At 35.8% G+C, this 23586-nt stretch overlaps 1 protein-coding gene across 4 annotated transcripts in view; it reads left to right on the top strand.

The window, feature by feature from the left end:
* The window catches only part of MAPK8 (mitogen-activated protein kinase 8), a 102965-nt gene that overhangs the window by 60138 nt on the left and 19241 nt on the right, over positions 1-23586 (top strand). For 3 of the 4 annotated variants that reach the window (XM_079900089.1, XM_079900088.1, XM_079900090.1), the window contains exons 2-5: positions 6353-6523; positions 10175-10304; positions 21012-21070; positions 21158-21296. In XM_079900089.1, the coding sequence (XP_079756215.1) occupies positions 6402-6523; positions 10175-10304; positions 21012-21070; positions 21158-21296 (450 nt within the window). In that variant the 5' untranslated portion in view covers positions 6353-6401. Of the gene's footprint in view, positions 1-6352; positions 6524-10174; positions 10305-17240; positions 17631-21011; positions 21071-21157; positions 21297-23586 lie in introns of those variants that run through there. The other variant, XM_079900091.1, reaches the window with a different exon arrangement.

Genomic DNA, 23586 nt, shown 5'->3' with positions numbered 1-23586 from the left:
GATATCCTAGCCTGAAAGTAGTCAGGTAGGAGGAGTTCCCTTCTACTTGCAGGAGAATAAAACTTTTCGTTTTTTTTTTTTAAAGAAGATGTTGGGCGTAGGAGTTTATTAATTAATTAATTTATTTTTGCTGTGTTGGGTCTTCGTTTCTGTGCAAGGGCTTTCTCTAGTTGCGGCGAGCGGGGGCCACTCTTCATCGCGGTGCACGGGCCTCTCCCTATCGCCGCCTCTCTTGTTGAGGAGCACAGGCTCCAGACGCACAGACTCAATAGTTGTGGCTCACGGGCCTAGTTGCTCCGTGGCATGTGGGAGCCTCCCAGACCAAGGCTCGAACCCGTGTCCCCTGCATTAGTAGGCAGATTCTCAACCACTGCGCCACCAGGGAAGCCCACCTTTTCGTTTTTATTCAGGCCTTTAGTTGTTTGGATGTGGCCCGCCTACACTGAGGAGAGCAATATGCATTACTCAATCTATTGACTTAAATTTTAAATGTTAAAGTCATCCAAACACCCTCACAGAATCACCTAGAGTAATGTTTGACCAAATATCTGTGTACCCTGTGACCTAGTCAGTTTGACATGCAAAATTAACCATCACAGAGGGGGTCTGCTGGTAGCCATAAAAGCAAGATGATTAAAGATAGATAGGCTCCGATTCACCCCAGTGACTTACTGTCAAGATAATCGGACGATTAGAGCTATCTTGAATTCTGAACTTTGTTGCACTGCCTGAATTATTTTCCGTTGTCTGTGAGGCCTGGCTTTATGCCTCTATTGAACTCACTCTTTTTTCCCTGAGTACTCTTTATATAACTACTTAGTTTAACTCGTTTGTCTCTACATTCAGGCTCACCAGACCAACCATTTTATGGATGGGCCAGCCTGATAGCCGATGAGTCTTGTTTCTTGTATAGACATTACAGAAATAAACCTTGAGTTATAAAAGCCTAATTCAGCCTTTTTTTTCTTATGAAGGAAAACACTGGGAAAGATAAACAGAACTTTTAAAAGTGATTTGTTACTTTTAAAAAGGTTCATATTCTTGGTTAACATTTTTAGCAGTTACTTATTAAATTATACCTCTTTTAAAGAGCTGACATGTTTTGGAAATCTGAGAGTGTAGGAGACACAGTCCTTGCCCTCAGAAGGACCACAGTCTGACAGTAAAATCTGCATATCTAAATATACAGCAAGGTAGTTTTGATGAGAAATTAGGTTCAAGCTGGAAAAGGCTTCATGAAGATAATATTTAAGCTAGTCTTTGGTAGATAGAATTTGGATAGCTACAAAAAAGAGGTCAAAGTATTTCCCAAAAAAGAAAGGGAAATGAGTAAATCAGGTGAAAGAGTTTGGGGATGATAATTTAACCACGTTGACATGAGTGTAGTGTTCTTGCAGAGGAATATTTTGAAAGCTAAAGCTGAAACTCAGTATGTCCGCAACATTCTGTTGCATGTTAACCACTTTGAGCCTCAGCTACTCATCTATTAAATGGCATAATAATGCCTATCTTTTGTTTTATTCCTGTGAGACTCATGACCAGTCACCTCTAAATTCTATGTTTCTTTGGTCTTAATCCACAAAGAGGCCTTTTTGAGTAGGGAAATGAGTTTTCAGATTCCATATCATTTCCTCCTCACACTCTTCCTGCTCCAGCTTCCTTATGGAGAGAATGGTACACCAAATGGATCCTCTGTAAATCTCACCAGTATCCTTAATGCCCTTATCTTAGAAATTGTTCCTTCAGTCTCAGTCTTCTGAAGGTATTTTCTGATGGCAATGCTGCATTAGTATCTCTTTCTGTATGGCCACACATGTGCTTTGGATCCCATTTCTTTCCACCTTTTCAGAGATGTTATGCTAACTGAAACCTCAGGTTTCTTTTTCACTCTCCTGGTGTCACCCTTCCTATCTTTTTGGGTCTTTTCTATTAGCAGAGAAATATGATCAGGTTGTCTTTATGTTATATATATTATGCATGCTATGCTGTAGTATATTATATATAATATCTAATCTAATCATCCTCCCTTGACCATATACCTTTCTCCATCAATTTCCTTGTGTCTTCTCCATCAACTTCTCTAAAGAAGTAGTTATACCCACTTAACTTATTTCTAAAATCATATCCTATTCACACCTAAGCTCATTCCAATCTACCTTCTACCCCCATCATTCTATTCTAATACCCTTCTACCCCCATCACTCTACTTATTTGATATTTCTGTAGCATTCAATACTATTGGCCATTCTGTTCTTGAAAACACTCTTCCTTTGGCTTCTTCAATGTGTTCTCCTCATTTTCTGTGTATGTCTCTGGCTACATCTTCTCTGACTTCTTTGTTGGCTTATCTTTCTCTAATTGCTCATTAAATGTGGGTATCCACAAAGCTGACTCTTAGGCCTTTCTTTTCTTACTACTGTATCCTCTTGAGTAATATTATTCTTTCTCGTTGCTTCAATAACAATGCCAACTTTTAAATTTATATCTTTCACATAGACTTCTCCTCTGAGGTCCAATTCTGTATCTAGCTACCAAATTGGTATTTCCATTTGGATGTCTCGGTGAGGTATCTCAGACTCAACATGCTTAAGACACAACATGTTTGTAACTTCACCTCTTCCTTCATGTCTTCTTCAGCACCAAGACTTGTTTTATTTTGGACTCAATATAGTGTATGGATGAAGGACTCAAATCCTCACTCTAAAAACAAACAAACAAACAAACCTCTTACTAACTTACTAACTCTTTACTAACTTTGCAACCATAGGTAACCTTTAAAGACTCAATTCTGTCATCTGTAAAATGGAAAAACAATAGGTCCTTTCTTAACATAATGCAGCATCAGACAAAATGAGTAAATGGGACTTATACTTCCAGCCAAGATGTAGTAACAGGGACTGAATTTACTCTCTATCCATAAACAATTAGAAAACCTTCATAGGACTGTTGTGAGGATTAAAAGAGTATTTATAAGCACTTGAAACAGGACCCAGCATAAAGTAAGCTCTATGTAAAATTTTGCTTTTATTATTATTAAGTATAGATTTGATGGTTAAAAAAATTGTGGGATGAAGCTCTGAAGTGCTGCTTTAAGGGTAAATTATGGTATTAATTGTTTATATTATAAAAAGCAATCCTCAAATCAGTACTCTTAAGCTTCCATTTTAAGAAACTAAAGGATAAGAGTAATCCTAAAAAAAAAAGGGAATAAAGACAAGAGCAGAAACCAAAGAAATAGAAAAGTACAAAACAATAAAGAAAAACAGAAACTAAAATTTGGCTTTTTGAAAAGATCAATAACAGTGATAAAATTCTAGCCAGACTAATCAGGAAAAAAAGAGAGAGGATGCAGATTACAATAGCAGGAATGAAAGAAGACACATGTCTACAGATCCTATAGACATTAAATTCAACAATTTAGATGAAATGAGCAAATGCCTTTAAAAACACAAACTACCAAAAGTTCATTTAAGAAGAAATAGATAACCTGAGCAGCCCTATATATTTTTTAAAAAAATAAATTTGCAGTTAAAATCTTCCTTCAAAAAATCTCTTGTCCTAGAATGTTCACTGAGGCATTCTATCAAACATTCAAGATGAAATAATATCAGTTCTACGCAAAGTCTCTCAGAAAATAAAGGGAATACTTCCCAACTCATTTTATGAGGTCAGCATTTACCCTTAGTGTGAAAGAAAACTACAGACCAATAGCCCCCACAAAAATAGATGGAAAAACCTTTAATGAAATTTTAGCCAACTGAATCAATAGTATTAAAAAAAAAGGGTAATACTTTTTACCAAGTAAGAGTCATTACAGGAATACAAGTTTGGTTTAATGTTTGAAAATCAATCAGTGTAATTCACCATATGAACCTACTAAGAAAGAAAAACCATATGATAATCTGAATAGATTCAGAAAAATCATTTGACAAAATTTAATGCTCTTTAGTGATAAAAAACTCTCAGTCAACTAGGACTTGAAGGGAACTTTTTCTGCCTGTTAAAGGGTGTCTAGTAAAATCCTGTAATTTACATCACACTTAGTGGTGAAAGACTGAATGCTTTTCCCCTAAGGTCGGGAATGAGGGAATGATGATGCTCTTACCACTTCTATTCAGGATTGTATGGGAATTACAGTTAGTGCAGTGAGGCAAGGAAAGGAATTCAAAGCCATCCAAATTGGAAATGAAGAAATGAAACTGCTTGTGTGTGTAGAAAATCTCAAAGAATCCACAAAAAAGGCTACTAAGACTAATAAGTGAGCTTAGTACAAAGTTATTATGCAAAAGAATTAATTGTATTTCTTTGTACTAGCAATGAACAACTGAAATTTAAATAAAAATAAATTAACGTGAAAACATTCACAGTAGCATCTAAATGTCAATAATACTGTGGAGAAGTTGAACAGAATTTTGCAAGACCTGTGTATTGGAAACTATAAAACATTGCTGAGGGAACTTAAAGGAGAACCAAGTAAATGGAAATGAATATCATGTTCATGGATCAGAAAACTCAAAATTGTTATAATGTCATTTCTCCCCAAATTGATGTTTATTACTCAGTACAGTTCCAGTCACTATCTCCACAGGCTTTGTTGTAGAAATTGACAAGCCTATGGTCTGTTAACTTAGGCAGAGTTAATGAGACTTGTGGTTTCAGTCTTCTCTGGAATATTACATGACTAATTTTGTTATTGATTTTAGAAATGTTTCTCTGGGCCTTTCTTTAATTTATCTAAATCATGTCTCTACCTTCACAATTGCTTCCAGTTTATTTCTTCTAAAGCCTACACTGTTTAAACTTTTTGTTTAGTTTTTGTTTATTTTTAACTCCACCTACCTAAAACTTCTTTTTAATTTTAATTTTATTTCTTTCATTTGGCTTAGTTCAGTAGCTCACTGGTTTTCCTCTTCCAGCTCTTGCTCCCTCTCTTGCAGTATAATCTCCAAGTAGCAGCTAGGGATATAGTCAAGGCACTCTCTTACTCTGCACTTTCCAGTGGCTTCTATCCTACTCTAAGAATTGAGCTATTATGTGGATATGATAACTTAGGTCTGCGTGTGTGTGCACAGAATAAACTCAGCCACCTGCTTTAAAAAAAGAAAAAAAAAAAAAAGAATTCAGCTATTAGAATCCAGTTCATGAGCCTCTACATGATCTGGCCCCAGGACACAGCACAGTGCCTGGCACATGGTATGCATTTAATATATGTTGAATTAAATCTTTGCATTCTAAGTCTTAGCAGAATTTTTTTTGTGTGTTTGTTTTTGTTGTTAGCATTGTCTTACAGCCACACACACAAAAATAGTAATTCTTTAGACCTAACTGGTTTCTCAGTTTATTACGGGATATGGAGAGTAGGTTGGAGCTGTCTTGCATGCATTTTAAGGCTCACTTTATTTTATTTTATTTTATTTTACTTTTTGGCCATGTTGTGTGGCATGTGGGATCCTAGTTCCCCGACCAGGGATTGAACCTCTGCCCCCTGCATTGGAAGCACCGAGTCTCAACTATTGGACCGCCAGGGAAGTCCCTTGCATGCATTTTAGAATAGGCCGGTTTTGTCTAGTAAGGATGGTTAATAAGATTTGTCAGCAAGTAATACTCAAACGGGTAGGAAAAGACTGCTTTGGCTTTCAATCAGACAAATTGTAAAACTCTGTGGTCAGAACTTAGGTTATGCTTTAGATGACCCAAACAGTTCAGAACAGCATTGTTTTGTTTCATATCCCAATATACTAAATGCTTCTCTTACAGTTTCTTATTTTTAAAATAACTTTACCTTATATATATATTTTTAATCTTATATTTTCTACTGTGATTCTTTTCTTTCAACCATTACAACCTCAGCTTATGCATTACACCCGGATGTTGCTATTGGGGATCAGGGGCTCTGTTTTAATGACAGCAAGGTGCTGCTCTGTGTTTGTTAGTTTTTTCTGTAGGAGTGATATGTGATAACCAGCTTACTAACCTGTCAACTTGTTGTTCTTCCACGAACACTCACTGAGATTGTGAATTATTTTTGAATGAAAGTTTATCAGTTACAAAAATTAAGGTTTCAACACTATAATAAACACATAAAAAGGACTAGTTTAAACTTTTAAACTGGAAGTGACCTTAAAAACAGTTATAATTATTTGCTTTTTGTTTTTCTTTTTTAAACTATTGGTTGTTTCTTAAGTATAGCAGATGCTAACCAGGCTCTGTGGTAATTTTTTCTTTCTAACTGTGTTTTTTAATGAAGCAGCTCTTTTAACATGATCTAGCAATCTGTGAATAGAGTGATGACTTGAATTTTAAGATTAAGCAAATTCATTTTGTTAACATCACATTTTGTTCCATTTTGCAGCTTCTTGGTGAATTTTTGGATGAAGCCATTAAATTAATTGCTTGCCACCATGAGCAGAAGCAAGCGTGACAGCAATTTTTATAGTGTAGAGATTGGAGATTCTACATTCACAGTCCTGAAACGGTATCAGAATTTAAAACCTATAGGTTCAGGAGCCCAAGGAATAGTATGGTAAGTTTTTACTTCCAAAAATTAGGCAAAGAATCATTAACTGCTTTGTTTTCTTCTCTCATAAATTCTTTGGTAAATATTCCTTGGTAAATATTTAGCTTACCTCAAAAAATTAAAACTATAAAATTTAAATTAAAGCTATAACACGGCTGTTTTGTTCTGAGATTAATGGCTTTTTTATTATTCATAAAACATAATTTTATAAATCAGCTCTGTCATCTTTAAGTGTAAATTATGATTAAATACTTGGTCATAAGCCATGTAAAGACAGATATGTGTATCAGGAAAGAATAAGTGACATGCTTGGTAATTCCATGTATACATTTATTCCCATAGCTAACTGTTTAATAAGAAGCTTCACTTAATCATCACTTTTACACTGTAATGAAATTCTCGAATATCATAAATCTTGTTTTACACTGGGGAATAAAGTCAGCTAATATGCCACTGTATGTGTTTCAAAACTCCTATGTATCTTTAAAATTGATCTACAGGCTAATTTTTACAAAAGGCCTAGGCTCTATAGATCAGCATAATTCCTTATAAACTGAAAATCAAAACACTCTCTGGGATAGTTCTGTTAATAATTTTAGGTTACTAAGTTAGCATAATAAGCTAGTGTTGTAGGGAATTCTAAGCCTCACTCAAGCATAATTATATCTTTTTTTTTTCATAATTATATCTTTATTACCTCTTCTTGAACCAGATTTGTTTTGGAATCTATTAAAAAATCCTAAGTGTTTACAACCCTGCAGTTCTCCCAGGTTCTAGAAAAACTTTTGCATACAGCTCTTGCATAGGTACAGAAAGAGACATATGTAGGGCTGTTCTTTGCAGTACCATTTAAAATAGCAAAAATTGGTAATAACATCAAATCTATCAGTAGGAGAATAAAAAATAATCACACAGTGAAATACTCTACAACATTTAAAATGAACTGGAGCTTATATGTGTCAACAAGGATAATCAGAAATGTAACACTGAGTTTAAAAGCAAGATGTAGAATATACATACATTATTATACTGTATATATATATGTACTTTAAAGTATGCAAAACAATACCATATATTTATGTATGCAGAAGTATAAAAACATTCATAAATACCAAACTCAGGATAGTACTTACCTCTGAGAATAGAGAGAAGGAAGGGGGCTTTACCTATAATAATATCTTTCTTTTAAAAAAGTTCAGAGGAATAATGGTAAAATATTAGAATCAAACAAATTTGTGTAATGGGGACTGTAACATTTATTCTCTTTTCTGTATTCTTAAGGTAATTTATACTATCACAAACTACAGAAGCTGGGTCATTTTATAAAGCATTATTGGCTGATTGGTTGTCATTTTAACTGATGACATTTAACCATCCACAAATTAAATTTAAAGAAAATGATGTGGTAATATCAATATGCTAAGAATTCTGAAAGTGAACTATTGGTTCAGATTCTAACTCTCTGATTTATTAACTTTGTGACTCACATGGCAAATTAACTCTTCTAAAGCCTGTTTTCCTACCTAGTATACAGGGTTGTTGTGAGGAATATATTGTTTATAAAATACTTAATAGTATTTTAAAAATATATTATGTTCCTGTATCTTCACTTATCCTCAGACAAGTGCTTTTTGAAATTTGTGTACCAGAATTTTCTTTTTTAATTGCTTTGGAAGGTAATCAGCCCCTGTCCTAAGGAATAAATGCCTTCAAATTTTTGCTTCACAAAACATTACTTTGAAATAGACAAATAATAAAAATTTTTTTTTAAACTCACTGTTGTACTACTGTCAGAATCAACTGAAGAACTTAATTTTTTTTTTAAAGGCATTATTTTGGGCCCCAGTTATAGATGGTAAGATTCATTGGGTCTGGATTGGGGCCTCTGAGTCCCCAGGTGTTTCTAATTTGTGCACATTTAAGAATCAATAATTATGGGCTTCCTTGGTGGCACAGTGGTTAAGAATCTGCCTGCCAATGTAGGAGACATGGGTTCAAGCCCTGGTCTGGGAAGATCCCACATGCCGCGGAGCAACTAAGTCCGTGAGCCACAACTACTGAGCCTGCGCTCTAGAGCCTTTGAGCTACAGCTACTGAAGCCCGTGCGCCTAGAGCCTGTGCTCCGCAGCAAGAGAAGCCACCGCAGTGAGAAGCCCGCGCATCACAATGAATGAACATGCCATGCAGCCAAAAATTAATTAATTTAAAAAAAAGAATCAATAATTAGAAATCTAATTTCCTTGGATACAAAATAGTTCAAATTTAGAGTTTGATATAGCAGATAAAAAATTAATAGGAATGAATTTAATGGTTAAAAATAAAATACTTTATCTGAAACAGTCAAAACTTTTAATCATTTTATGTGACCCCTAATGTTTTTTGTTTTGCCTTTTTTTTTAATTTGGGAAGAACATATCTGTAAATAACAGCATTTTCTAAGTAAAGATTGTAATATGTATGTTTTGGTGTATATGTATATATATGTATATAGGCAATAGTTAATGGTATATATAGAATGTATAGATGTGTCCTTTTATGTAGTACCAATTTCTTAATACATAATTTCTTCACTATATTTGATATAGTAAGATTGCCACAACAAACTCAGGTTTCCAGTTAGGTGAGAGAATAATTTTAATCAGTAGCATGCTGACTTTCCAAATATTATATAAACAGAACTCATCTTTTATAGTATGTTAGGTGGTCCAGTATGAAAAGCACGACCTCGTGTCTTAGTCTACTCGTCTCAGCTTTGCTTTTAACTTTCTGGCTGACCTTGGACAAATTACTTAACCTCTCTGGCCCTATATCAGGCAGTGATTAATCCAAATGATTTTTAAAAGCCTCTTTTAATCATAATATTCTATAATTTTAAGACACTTTACCTTACTTGTGCTATACTTTCTTTGACTTGTCATTTGCAAAATATGCCGTTTGGTCAGAGTCATATGGTAGAGGAAGATGTGAAGAGTTAATGAGTATAGTGTTATATTTCCCAGAATTATAGTTGTTTCGTTAATAGTTATGAAGCAGCTTCTGGTGTCCTGAAATCTGGCATTTATATTTATAAATACCTTGATTTTTAATTTCTCCTCCAAAACAAATTTTAAATGTTTACTTTTTATAAAATAATCTTTCGTATAGATGCCTCTATATGCACTTTCCTCTTCTGTATTCATTTTGTTGTGTCTAAAGAGGAAGTGATGTACTTATGTAGAATTCTTCAGCAAATGTTTTGAGTAGAATTTATGACTACATGTATTCTTTATCCTGTCTTTCCTTGGTGTAGATTTGGGGTGAGGGATTCATTTGGGCTCTAAGCTATCTATTGGACCTGAATACTCATTAAACATTTGTGCATTGAGTGCCCATTGTATGCTAGGTGGATCTTGGATGACACTCAGTGAACAAGCAGTCTCTTTCTTCACAGTCCATTTTCACTTTTAATCCATTAGCATTTTAAGAAACAGTTAACAATGCTATACACTGTTGGAATATGCTCTAATAGGTATAGAAGAGACATATTGAGCATCAAGGGCTGGAAATTGGTTCAAGTGCATTTATCTTTGGAGAAAGTGAGGAATCTAAATGAATGTTTCATAAATTCAGTTTTGCAGATTTTTAAGTTTTTTGTTGTTTTTGAATTTCTTATTACAGTGCAGCTTATGATGCCATTCTTGAAAGAAATGTTGCAATCAAGAAGCTAAGCCGGCCATTTCAGAATCAAACTCATGCTAAGCGTGCTTACAGAGAGCTAGTTCTTATGAAATGTGTAAATCACAAAAATGTAAGTGAACATTTTAGAAAATTTCTTAAGTATAAATGAAATCAAGATTTGTTCATGAATATATGAATATAAAAATCTTTTAAAATAGTAGGTGCTTTAAATTGTTCTTTTGGATTGAAGCATTGCTTAAAGGGATATATAAATTTTTCTCAACTTTATTAAATTATATTAGAAGAAAAATAGCTTATGAAATTTAGATTGTATAATTTTCTGACATTTAATTTGCAAAAGGAATTTTAAAGAGGTAGATGTTTTAGAACTTTATTTAGGCTTGATCTCATCTTCTGCTTTTTGTTTTCTATTAAGCTGACATTTCGGAAAACTGGAGCCTGAGCACAGAGATGAAATTGTTCCCATTATTCTTTGACATTGGTACTTTATTTAATAATATTGGATAAAGCAGTTTACCAGAAACTTTAAAAAATATTTAAATGGAATTAGTAAAACATTCCTAATTCTATTTTCTAATGATTATAAAGACTTAAACATACGACTTTCACTCCTTTACACTTTTAAAAACTTACATTAAGCATACTGATACTTTTATGATTATTTTAATGGAATGATTTCTCCAAAATGAGAGGAAATAAACTAGGAGTAAATTGTACAAGGGACAGTTTTATGAAGTACTAAACACAAAGCATCTGACTGGAGATGTGTTGTGGTGTTTGTCCAAAGGAGTTTATAAAGAGCTCAATACTTTCTGATCGCACAAAACACAATTTACCGCATTTTGAGAGCTAGCTATGTGCAAGCCTCTGTGTATTGGGGTTAGTAGATTAGCCCCAAGGGAAAAAATTTATGGAAATTGAGGATTAGACTCCTTTTTGAGGGAGCTTACAGTGTTATTTTGAAGACAAAATAAATACATAAAGAGTTAAATACCAGATGTGATAAAGCAGTAAAAGTTTGTCAAATTATGGCAGATGGAATGCAGCCCTACCCATCAGCAGACAAGTGGATTAAAGTTTTACTGAGCTCTGCCCACCAGAGCAACACCCAGCTCTACCCACCACCAGTCCCTCCAATCAGGAAACTTGCACAAGCCTCTTAGTTAGCCTCATCCACCAGAGGACAGACAGCAGAAGCAAGAAGAACTACAATTCTGCAGCCTGTGGAAGGAGAACCACATTCACAGAAAGACAGACAAAATGAAAATGCAGAGGACTTTTTACCAGATGAAGGAAGAAGATACAACCCCAGAAAACCAACTAAATGAAGTGGAGATAGGCAACCTTCCAGAAAAAGAATTCAGAATAGTGATAGTGAAGGTGATCCAGGACCTCAGAAAAAGAATGGAGGCAAAGATTGAGAAGATGCAAGAAATGTTTAACAAACACCTAGAAGAATTAAAGAACAAAGAAACAGAGATGAACAATACAATAAGTGAAATGAAAAATACACTAGAAGGAATCAATAGCAGAATAACTGAGGCAGAAGAACAGATAAGTGACCTGGAAGACAGAATGGTGGATTCACTGCCATGGAACAGAATAAAGAAAAAAGAATGAAAAGAAAGGAAGACAGCCTAAGAGACCTCTGGGACAATATTAAATGCAACAACATTCTCATTATAAGGGTCCCAGAACGAGAAGAGAGAGAGAAAGGACCCGAGGAAATATTTGAAGAGATTATAGTTGAAAACTTCCCTAACACGGGAAAGGAAATAGCCACCCAAGTCCAGGAAGCACAGAGAGTCCCAGGCAGGATAAACCCAAGGAGAAGCATGCTGAGACACGTAGTAATCAAATTGACGAAAATTAAAGAGAAAGAAAAATTATTGAAAGCAACAAGGGAAAAACGACATATAACATACAAGGGAACTCCCATAAGGTTAACAGCTGATTTCTCAGCAGAAACTCTACAAGCCAGAAGGGAGTGGCATGATATATTTAAAGTGATGAAAGGGAAGAACCTACAACCAAGATTACTCTACCCGGCAAGGATCTCTTTCAGATTCAACGGAGAAATCAAAAGCTTTGCAGACAAGCAAAAGCTAAGAGAAATCAGCACCACCAAACCAGCTCTACAACAAATGCTAAAGGAACTTCTCTAAGTGGGAAACACAGAGAAGAAAAGGACCTACAAAAACAAACCCATAACAAGAAAATGGTAATAGGAACATACATATCGATAATTACCTTAAACGTGAATGGATTAAATGCTCCAACCAAAAGACACAGGCTCACTGAATGGATACAAAAACAAGACCCATATATATGCCATCTACAAGAGACCCACTTCAGACCTAGGGACACATACAGACTGAAAGTGAAGGGATGGAAAAAGATATTCCATGCAAATAGAAATCGAAAGAAAGCTGGAGTAGCAATACTCATTATCAGATATAATAGACTTTAAAATAAAGAATGTTACAAGAGACAAGGAAGGACACTACACAATGATCAAGGGATCAATCCAAGAAGAAGATATAACAATTATAAATATATATGCACCCAACATAGGAGCACCTCAATACATTAGGCAATTGCTAACAGCTATAAAAGAGGAAATCGACAGTAGCACAATAATAGTGGGGGACTTTAACACCTCACTTACACCAATGGACAGATCATCCAGACAGAAAATTAATAAGGAAACACAAACTTTAAATGACACAATAGACCAGATAGATTTAATTAATATTTTTAGGACATTCCATCCAATAACAGCAGATTACACTTTCTTCGTAAGTGCCCACGGAACATTCTCCAGGATAGATCACATACTGGGTCACAAATCAAGCCTCAGTAAATTTAAGAAAATTGAAATCATATCAAGCATCTTTTCTGACCACAACGCTATGAGATTAGAAATCAGTTACAGGGAAAAAAACGTAAAGAACACAGACACATGGAGGCTAAACAATACGTTACTAAATAACCAAGAGATCACTGAAGAAGTCAAAGAGGAAATCAAAAAATACCTAAAGACAAATGACAACAAAAACACGACGATCCAAAACCTATGGGATGCAGCAAAAGCAGTTCTAAGAAGGAAGTTTATAGCAGTACAAGCCTACCTCAAGAAACAAGAAAAATCTCATATAAACAATCTAACCTTACACCTAAAGGAACTAGATAAAGAAGAACAAACAAAACCCAAAATTAGTAGAAGGAAAGAAATCATAAAGATCAGAGCAGAAATAAATGAAATAGAAACAAAGAAAACAATAGCAAAGATCAATAAAACTAAAAGCTAGTTCCTTGAGAAGATAAACAAAATTGATAAACCATGAGCCAAACTCATCAAGAAAAAGAGGGAGAGGACTCAAATCAATAAAATTAGAAATGAAAAAGGAGAAGTTACAGTAGACATCACAGAAATACAAAGCATCCTAAGAGACTACTACAAGCAACTCTATGCCAATAAAATGGACAACCTGGAAGAAATGGACAAATTCTTACAAAGGTACGATCTCCCAAGACTGAATCAGGAAGAAATAGAAAATATGAACAGACCAGTCACAAGTAATGAAATTGAAACTGTGATTAAAAATCTTCCAACAAACAAAAGTCCAGGACCAGATGGCTTCACAGGAGAATTCTATCAAACATTTAGAGAAGAGCTAACACCCATCCTTCTCAAACTCTTCCAAACAATTGCAGAGGAAGGAACACTCCCAAACTCATTCTATGAGGCCACCATCACCCTGATACCAAAACCAGACAAAGATACTACAAAAAAAGAAAATTACAGACCAATATCACTGATGAATATAGATGCAAATATCCTCAACAAAATACTAGCAAACAGACTACAACAACACATTAAAAGGATCATACACCATGATCAAGTGGGATTTATCCCAGGGATGCAAGGATTCTTCAATATATGCAAATCAATCAATGTGATGCACCATATTAACAAATTGAAGAATAAAAACCATATGATCATCTCAATAGATGCAGAAAAAGCTTTTGACAAAATTCAACACCCACTTATGATAAAAACTCTCCAAAAAGTGGGCATAGAGGGAACCTTCCTCACGATAATAAAGGCCGTGTATTACAAACCCACAGCAAACATCATTCTCAATGGTGAAAAACAGTATTTCCTCTAAGATCAGGAACAAGACAAGGATGTCCACTCTCACCTCTATTATTCACCATGGTTTTGGAAGTCCTAGCCACGGCAATCAGAGAAGAAAAAGAAATAAAAGGAATACAAATTGGAACAGAAGAGGTAAAACTGTCACTGTTTGCAGATGACTATACATAAATAATCCTAAAGATGCCACCAGAAAACTACTAGAGCTAATCAATGAATCTGGTAGAGTAGCAGGATACAAAATTAATGCACAGAAATCTCTTGCATTCCTATACACTAATGATACAAAATCTGAAAGAGAAATTAAGGAAACACTCCCATTTACCATTGCAACAAAAAGAATAAAATACCTAGGAATAAACCTACCTAAGGAGACAAAAAACCTGTGTGCAGAAAACTATAAGACACTGATGAAAGAAATTAAAGATGATACAAACAGGGGCTTCCCTGGTGGTGCATGGGTTGAGAGTCCGCCTGCCGATGCAGGGGACACGGGTTCGTGCCCCGGTCTGGGAGGATCCCACATGCCGTGGAGCGGCTGAGCCCGTGAGCCATGGCCACTGGGCCTGCGCGTCCGGAGCCTGTGCTCTGCGACTGGAGAGGCCACAACAGTGAGAGCCCTGCGTACCGCAAAAAAAAAAAAAAAAAAAAAGATGATACAAACAGATGGAGAGATATACCATGTTCTTGGATTGGAAGAATCAATATTGTGAAAATGACTATATTACCCAAAGCAATCTACAAATTCAGTGCAATCCCTATCAAATTACCGATGGCATTTTTTACAGAACTAGAACAAAAAATCTTAAAATTTGTATGGAGACACAAAAGACTCTGAACAGCCAAAGCAGTCTTGAGGGGAAAAAAAACAAAGCTGGAGGAATCAGACTCCCTGACTTCAGACTATACTACAAAGCTACAGTAATCAAGACAATGTGGTACTGGCACAAAAACAGAAATATAGATCAATGGAACAGGATAGAAAGCCCAGAGATAAACCCACACGCTTGTGGTCAACTAATCTATGACAAAGGAGGCAAGGATATACAATGGAGAAAAGACAGTCTCTTCAATAAGTGGTTCTGGGAAAACTGGACAGCTACATGTAAAGGAATGAAATTAGAACGCTCCCTAACACCATACACAAAAATAAACTCAAAGTGGATTAGAGACCTAAATGTAAGACTGGACACTATAAAACTCTTAGAGGAAAACATAGGAAGAACACTTTTTGACATAAATCACAGCAAGATCATTTTTGATCCACCTCCTAGAATAATGGAAATAAAAACAAAAATAAACAAATGGGACCTAATGAAACTTAAAAACTTTTGCAAAGCAAAGGAAACTACAAACAAGATAAAAAGACAGCCCTCAGAATGGGAGAAAGTATTTGCAAACAAATTAACAAAGTATAAACAGCTCATGCAGCTCAATATTAAAAAAATAAACAACCCAATCAAAAAATGGGCTGAAGACCTAAATAGAGATTTCTCCAAAGAAGACATACAGATGGCCAAGAAGCACATGAAAATCTGTTCAACATCACTAATTATTAGAGAAATGCAAATCAAAACTACAATGAGGTATCACCTCACATCAGAAAATCTACAAACAACAAATGCTGGAGAGGGTGTGGAGAAAAGGGAACCCTCTTGCACTGTTGGTGGGAATGTAAATTTATACAGACACTATGGAGAACAGTATGGAGGTTCCTTAAAAAACTAAAAGTAGGGGCTTCCCTGGTAGCGCAGTGGTTGAGAGTCCGCCTGCCGATGCAGGGGACACGGGTTCGTGCCCCAGTCCGGGAAGATCCCACATGCTGCGGAGCGGCTGGGCCCGTGAGCCATGGCCGTTGAGCCTGCGCATCCGGAGCCTGCACTTCTGGAGCCTGTGCTCCGCAACGGGAGAGGCCACAACAGTGAGAGGCCCGCGTACCACCAAAAAAAAAAAAAAAAACAAAAAAAACTAAAAGTAGAATTACCATATGACCCAGTAATCTCACTACTGGGCATATAGCCAGAGAAAACCATAATTCAAAAAGTCACATGCACCCCAAAGTTCATTGCAGCACTATTTACAATAGCCAGGTCATGGAAGCAACCTAAATGTCCATCGACAGACGAATGGATAAAGAAGATATGGTACATATATACAATGGAATATTTCTCAGCCATAAAAGGGAATGAAATTGGGTCATTTGTAGAGACGTGGTTGGCTCTAGAGACTGTCATACAGAGTGAAGTAAGTCAGAAAGAGCAAACCAAATATCGTATATTAACGCATATATGTGGAACCTAGAAAAATGGTACAGATGAACCGGTTTGCATGGCAGAAGTAGAGACACAGTTGTAGAGAACAAACGTATGGACACCAAGGGGGGAAAGTGGCGGGGTGGGTGTGATGAATTGGGAGATTGGGATTGACATGTATACACTAATATGTATAAAATGGATAACTATAAGAACCTGCTGTATAAAAAAATTAAATAAAATTCAAAAAAAATTATGGCAGATGGAAAATAAGTGTTGAGATTTAAGGAGAAAGAAGATTGTTGTGAGCTTGAATGAAACGGGACAGCTTTGGGGAAGGGTGGACCTAGACTATTTCTTAAAGATGGGGTAAAAATTGGGTTATTGAAGGAAGGGAGCCTCCAAGAGGAGGAATAGTATTTAAAAAGAGGCATAGAGACAATCACCAAACTCATGTTAAGTTGTCTTATCATAATATTTCTGTCGGCGATTGCATTTAAAATATCAATGTGTGTGTGTATATAGAGAAAGAAATCTGTTAGAAAAGTAAATTTATATATAATATATGTAATCAGAGATACATATGTTATATATACATATGTGAGATGTATGACTTATTTTTCCTTATCCACAGAATTCAGCTACCATGTATATATAAATAAACTTATTTTATTAACCAGAAAAAAAAAAAGGCCTAGAGATAAAGATTACAGTCAGTCAGTGATCGGGAAGAAGTTGCGTCAGCCATTCTTGTTCTAGATGGGAGCCAAGTATGTTGCTTGTCAAGATTTTGCTGGTGGCCTCCTGCCCTGGAATAGAACTGCTCGTACCCCTTGGAGCCTGTTTCGTGGCAATGTCGTGGTGGCATTACCTTGGTTTTGCATTGGGGAGAGACGGCCAGTGACACCTACCTCCTGAGCCTGGGTGACTGCAAAGAAAGATGGTTCTGTCAACTAAATGGAGGGCATGGAAAGCTTGTTTCACATGAGTAACCCTTTAGTGGAGGTGGCACAGATTCATCCAGGTAATACCCTTGGCACCTAGAAGAGTGCTTGCACAGAATAGGTGCTCGAAACATAACTTTTTCAGTGAATTGTTCAGTGAATGAATGTGAATAAAGATAGGGAAAAGAGGAATGGTAATGGAATTTTTCCACTCCCTGATGGATGGATGCTTTTGTAATGTCTTGCCTTTTTGTGCAAATCATCTCTTCATTGGTCTAAACATCTCTGGTTTTTCCCATTCCCTTCTTCTTTTTTTTTTAATTGAGGTAAAATACAATAACAATAAAACTTACTATCTTAACCATTTTTAAATGTACAATTCAGTAGTACTAAGTACATTCATATTGTGCATTTTCCACTCTTCATAGATGGTTTTGAGTTTCCTTTTCAACTTGGTCACTTATCTCTGAATGCACTTGGATATGTCACCTGGTACACAGTAGTGCATGTCTGATTGAATCCTCTGAGAGGAGCTGAGGCATGTCATCTCTTAACTGTGGACATTGTAATCCTGTTTGGAAATCTGGTCACCATTTGACTCACATTACCTAATAAGCAAGTTATTCTTTGTCATAGACCAGCTAACAGGTCTTTCCCATTCTTTAGTGTAGTGCTTTCTGTATCTTCCTATTCAGTTTCATATGTGAAATCTGGCTCCTCTTACTAGACTGTTGGGGATTGCTTTCTTCTTTGTTTGGATTTTTCACTTGTTGGCTTCACTTACCAGTTTTGCTCAGGATGCCTTCATAATAGTTGGATTAGTTCATTAGCAACCTGCAAAAATTACATCTCTAACTATAAAAATTGCGCATATCTCCCAATTCTTCAACCTATTCACAAGGATATTGTTATTAGTGACATTTTCAAAAATGCCTTTTTGAAATCTTCATCTATCTGGTTGCATTTCTCTGATCTGCTGCTGTTCTTTGTTGTTACTATTGCTGTTGTTGTTTTTATTCACAGAAGTATAAAGTTTCCCAGTGAATTTTTACGTGTTCCTAGTAATTTTTACTTCTTTTAAAGTAGTCATATACCATCCACTTAATCAGTCCTTGACTTTTGTTTGTCCAGTATATGACTGATGTAATTTTCTTTATTTCTCTTTTTGAGAAGCAAGACAACTGTCCCTTTTAATCTTTTTTTATATAACAGCTTTCTTATGATACAATTCACATACCATACAACTAATCCATTTAATTCAGTGGTTTTTAGTATATTCACTGATATATGTGACTGTCACCACAGTCAGTTCTAGAACATCTTCCTTACCTCAAAAAGAGACGCCATTCCTTTAGCTCTCATTCCCCCATCTCCCATATTCCTTAGTTCTAAGCAACAGCTAATCTCCTTTCTGTCTCTGTATGCCTTTCATCTTTAACACCTGTCTCCTACTGTGGGATTTCCCAGATGTTAATGAGAATAGTTTTACTAATTCTCCAAGTCTCCAAGTGTACAGTTCATCTGGTTAGGAGACATGAATTCATTTAGAACAACTAGATACTTATTCCTCTGTCTTAAACACATTTGTTTTACCCTCTCTGATCTGAAAAGTACTTTTCTGAATTTATTCACTGAACATATATTTGAATGCCTTCTATAAGCAAAGCTTTATGCTTAAATGAGTAACATGGATTCTGCTCTCATGAAGTTTATGTCTAGAAAAACATTCCCATTCCTAAGTATAATTGTCAACAGACATTTCAAAAATATGTGTGAGGTGTTTTCCTGAATGCTGGAATTGTAAAGGGGAATCAGAGGCTGCTGTGAAAGGGAGACTATACTACGGTGTGTTAAATGCCATAATAACATATAAGATATCGTGGGGACAAAGTAGAATATTCAGGTCTGTCAAGGACTAGGGGTTGTCAGACCCTACAAAAGAGGCCTATCTTGCAGGTTTGTTTAGTAGTTTTTTAGGTAAATGACCAGCATAGGGAATAGTATGTTTAAAGGCCTTGACAGTTTTTTGAAAACAATATTCTTGCTCAAGTGTCAAGTTTAATAGAGGGCTTAGCAAGAGAAGAAGTGGGTTGATATTCTGTTATGGAGGGCTTTGAGTGTACTGCAAGGGAGTTTTGGCCTTTTTTTTGGTGGCATTAGGTTTTTGAGAAGCTGAATAATATGATCAGGTCTTTTCATTACCATATATTATAAGCAGTAAAATGGTAGCTGGATTTGCAGAAAACCGTTGTTAGGGAACCAAGTGTTAGAAGTTATTATAGCATGAACAGTCTAGATGAGATGCTAGAATCCTCAGCATAAATAGTGGCACAGGAAATGAAAAGAAGAGGTTGAAATTCAGACTAACAGAGAATGGATGGCATCCTTTTAAATATTTATTATGGTACAAATATTGAAAAAAGTCAAAAATCACTCTCAGCTTTCTATTGTAAAAGAAAAGACACTCTGGAAAAGTAAGGGGTTTGGGTTGGAAGGATAATGAGTTCAGTTTTATATTATTTTGTGAGCCCTCATGTGAGGTAGCTGTGAAAATCTGAGACTCATAAACTAAGCAAGGACTTTTAATGAGTATTTAGAAAAACACCATAGAGATGTTTGGAGAAAAAGACATACATAGTATCACCCAAGAAAAGGGTACAGATAAAGGAGGAGGATTAAAACAAAATAGTGGGAAAGAGAGCATGTCTATGGATAAACTAGTGGAATAGACTGGAAATGAGGAAAACTGGGGAAGTGCAGTATTATGAAAAACCAGGGGGCGAAAGGGCTGAGATTATATAGAAATATTGAGTTGGATAAGAGCTGGCAGAAGGTATTTAAGATTTGCTTACAAATTATGTAGAGGGTTGTATAATGTAGGTTCTTGATAATTGAATGTTCATAAATGGAATGGATTTTGTGGAGCTCTTCTGTTGATATTGTGTGTGTGTGAAGGCTGTTTTTTTAGAGCAGTTTTCGGTGCACAGCAAGATTGAGAGAAAGGTACAGAGATTTCCCATATACCCCCTGCCCACGCACACGCACAGCTTTCTGCATTATTAACATCCCCCACCAGAGTGGTGCATTTGTTATAATCAGTGAACCTGCATTGACACCTCCTTATCACCCAAAGTCCATAGTTTACATTAGGGTTCACTTTTGGTGGTGTACATTCTATGGGATTGGATAAATGTACAATGACATATATCTACCGTTATAGTATCATTCAGGGTATTGTCACTGCCCTTAAGATTCTCTGTACTCTGCTTCCCTCCCTGCCCCCAACCCCTGGCCATAAAGTTTTATTATATAAAATAAAAGGGATTACTTAAGCTTAGAACATAAGACTTGAAAAATTTTACACTGAAGGTGGCTTTTTTTTAATCCATGTATTTGCAGTTCCCAAATGAAAATATTATTAAGGAATTTCTAATTTTCCTATTTCTCTGCTTTTGCCACAGATAATTGGCCTTTTGAATGTTTTTACACCACAGAAATCCCTAGAAGAATTTCAAGATGTGTAAGTGTGATAATTAAAATTTTGTTAATACATTGTTCTTCGATTGTTACTGTATACTTCAGCTGTCATATTTTTTCACCCGTGAAGTTACATAGTCATGGAGCTCATGGATGCAAATCTTTGTCAAGTGATTCAGATGGAACTAGATCATGAAAGAATGTCCTACCTTCTCTATCAGATGCTGTGTGGAATCAAACACCTTCACTCTGCTGGAATTATTCATCGGGTTAGTAGAAAAAACTGTCATATTCTTTTTCTAATCATAGAGGTATAATTCATGTAACATAAAATTAACCATCTTAAAGTGTACAATTCAATGATATTTAGTGCATTCACAACATTGTGCAACCACTACCGATACCAAATTTCAAAATATATTCATTGCCCCAAAAGAAAACTGCCTACCCATTAGGCAGTAGCTCCCCATTCCCCTCTCACCCCAACCCCTGGCATATACCAGTCTGCTTTCTGTGTCCATGGATATACCTCTTCTGGATGTTTCATATAGGTGGAATCATACAATATATGACCTTTTGTGTCTGGTTTCTTTAACTTAGCGTAGTGTTTTCAAGTTCACCCATATTGAAGCATATATCAGTAGTTCATTCCTTTTTATGACTGATTAATATTCTTTTGTATGTATTTACCACATTTTGTTTATCCATTCATCCATTCATGGACATTTGGGTTATTTCCACCTTTTAGCTTTTGTGGATAGTGCTGTTGTGAACATTAAGGTACAGGTATTTGTTTGAGTTCCTGTTTTCAGTTCTTTTGGGTATCTACCTTGGAGTTGAATTGCTGGGTCATATTTAACTTTCTGAGGAATGAACAAACTTTTCCACAGTGGGTACACCATTTTACATTCCCAGCAACAGTGCACGAAAGTTCCATCTTCCCCAGATCTTTGCTAATACTTAATGACTTTTTCATTCTAGCCATTACTAGTGAGTATGAAGTGGCATCTCATTGTGGTTTTGACTTGCATTTCTGTAATGACATTGAACATCTTTTCATGTTTGTTGGACGTTTATATATCTTCTTGGGAGAAATGTCTATTCAAGCTCTGCCCATTTTTTAATTGAGTTGTTTGTCTTTGTTGTTGAGTTATTAGAGTTCTTTATATATTCTGAATACTAGACTCTTATCAGATAAGTAATTTGTAAATATTTTCTCTGAATTTGTATGTTGTTTTTTTCACTTCCTTGATCTCTTTTGATATGGAGATGTTTTTACTTTTCATGAAAATCAGTTTATTTTTTTTTTGGTTGCTTGTCCTTTTAGTGTCATATGTAAGACTCTATTGTGAAATCTGAGGTCATTAAGATTCACCCCTAGTTTTCCATCAAGAGTTTTATAGTTCTGGCTCTTACATTTAGGTCTTTGACCCATTTTGAGTTAATTTTTGTATATGGTGTGAGATAAGGTGCCAACTTCATTCTTTCACTTGTGGAAATCCAGTTATCCCAGCATCATTTATTAAAGAGACTATTGTTTTCTAATTGAATGGTCTTGGCACCCTTATTGAAATTCAGTTGGCCGTAGACATATGGATTTATTTTTGAACTCCTAGTTCTCTATTCCATTGGTCTTTGTGTCTGTGCTTATATCAGAACCACATTATTTTGATCACTGTAGCTTTGTAGTAAATTTTGAAATGGGAAAGTGTGAGTCTACCAACTTTATTCTTTCTCAGTATCATTTTGACTATTCAGGGCCTGTTGTGATTCCACATGAATTTGAGTATCAGCTTTTCCATTTCTGCAGAAAAGTCCATTGGAATTTTAATAAGGGTTTCATTGACTGTACATTGCTTGGGTAGTTTTGCCATCTTAACTATATTTAGTATTCAGATTCATGAACACAGGATGTCTTTCCATTTACTTAGGTTGTATTAGTCTGTTTGGGGTACCATAACAAAATACCACAGACTGGGTGGCTTAAAAAACAGAAATCTATTTTCTCACAGTTTGGGAGGTTAGAAGTCCAGGACCAAGGTGCAAATAAATTCAGTTTCTGGTGAGATCTCTCTTCCTGGCTTGGAGATAGCTGCCTTCTTGCTGTGTCCTCACATGCCCTTTCCTCTGTGCATGCAGGAAGAGAGAGCAAGCTCTGGTGTCTTTTTCTTTTCTGTAAGGACATCAGTTCTTTTGTATTGGGGTCCCACCCTCATGACTTCATTTAACCTTAATTACCTCCATAAGGGCCTGATCTCCAAATACAGTCACATTAGGGGTCTTTTACCTATGATGAAAAATATGCCTTTATCTTAGATCAGGCTGTTTGGGAAACAAACTCAAGGATGGAGATATATTGACATGTAAGCAGTTTAATGGGGAGTCCTCTCAGGATCAACATCTGTGGGGAGTAAAGGAAGTAAAAAATAGACATAGGGGAGAAATTAGATGCAATCACTCTAGAGGCCTCAACTGGTGACTCAAGCAGACCTTGGTCTTGGAGAGCAGACTTTGGAAAAAGTGGCTCTCTGTGGCTGAGGGCATTTCCTGGAGAGAGAT

This window comes from Stenella coeruleoalba (genome assembly GCF_951394435.1).
Source record: "Stenella coeruleoalba genome assembly, chromosome: 16".
NCBI classification, from domain to species: domain Eukaryota; kingdom Metazoa; phylum Chordata; class Mammalia; order Artiodactyla; family Delphinidae; genus Stenella; species Stenella coeruleoalba.
This window is presented reverse-complemented; position numbering and strand designations above follow the sequence as displayed.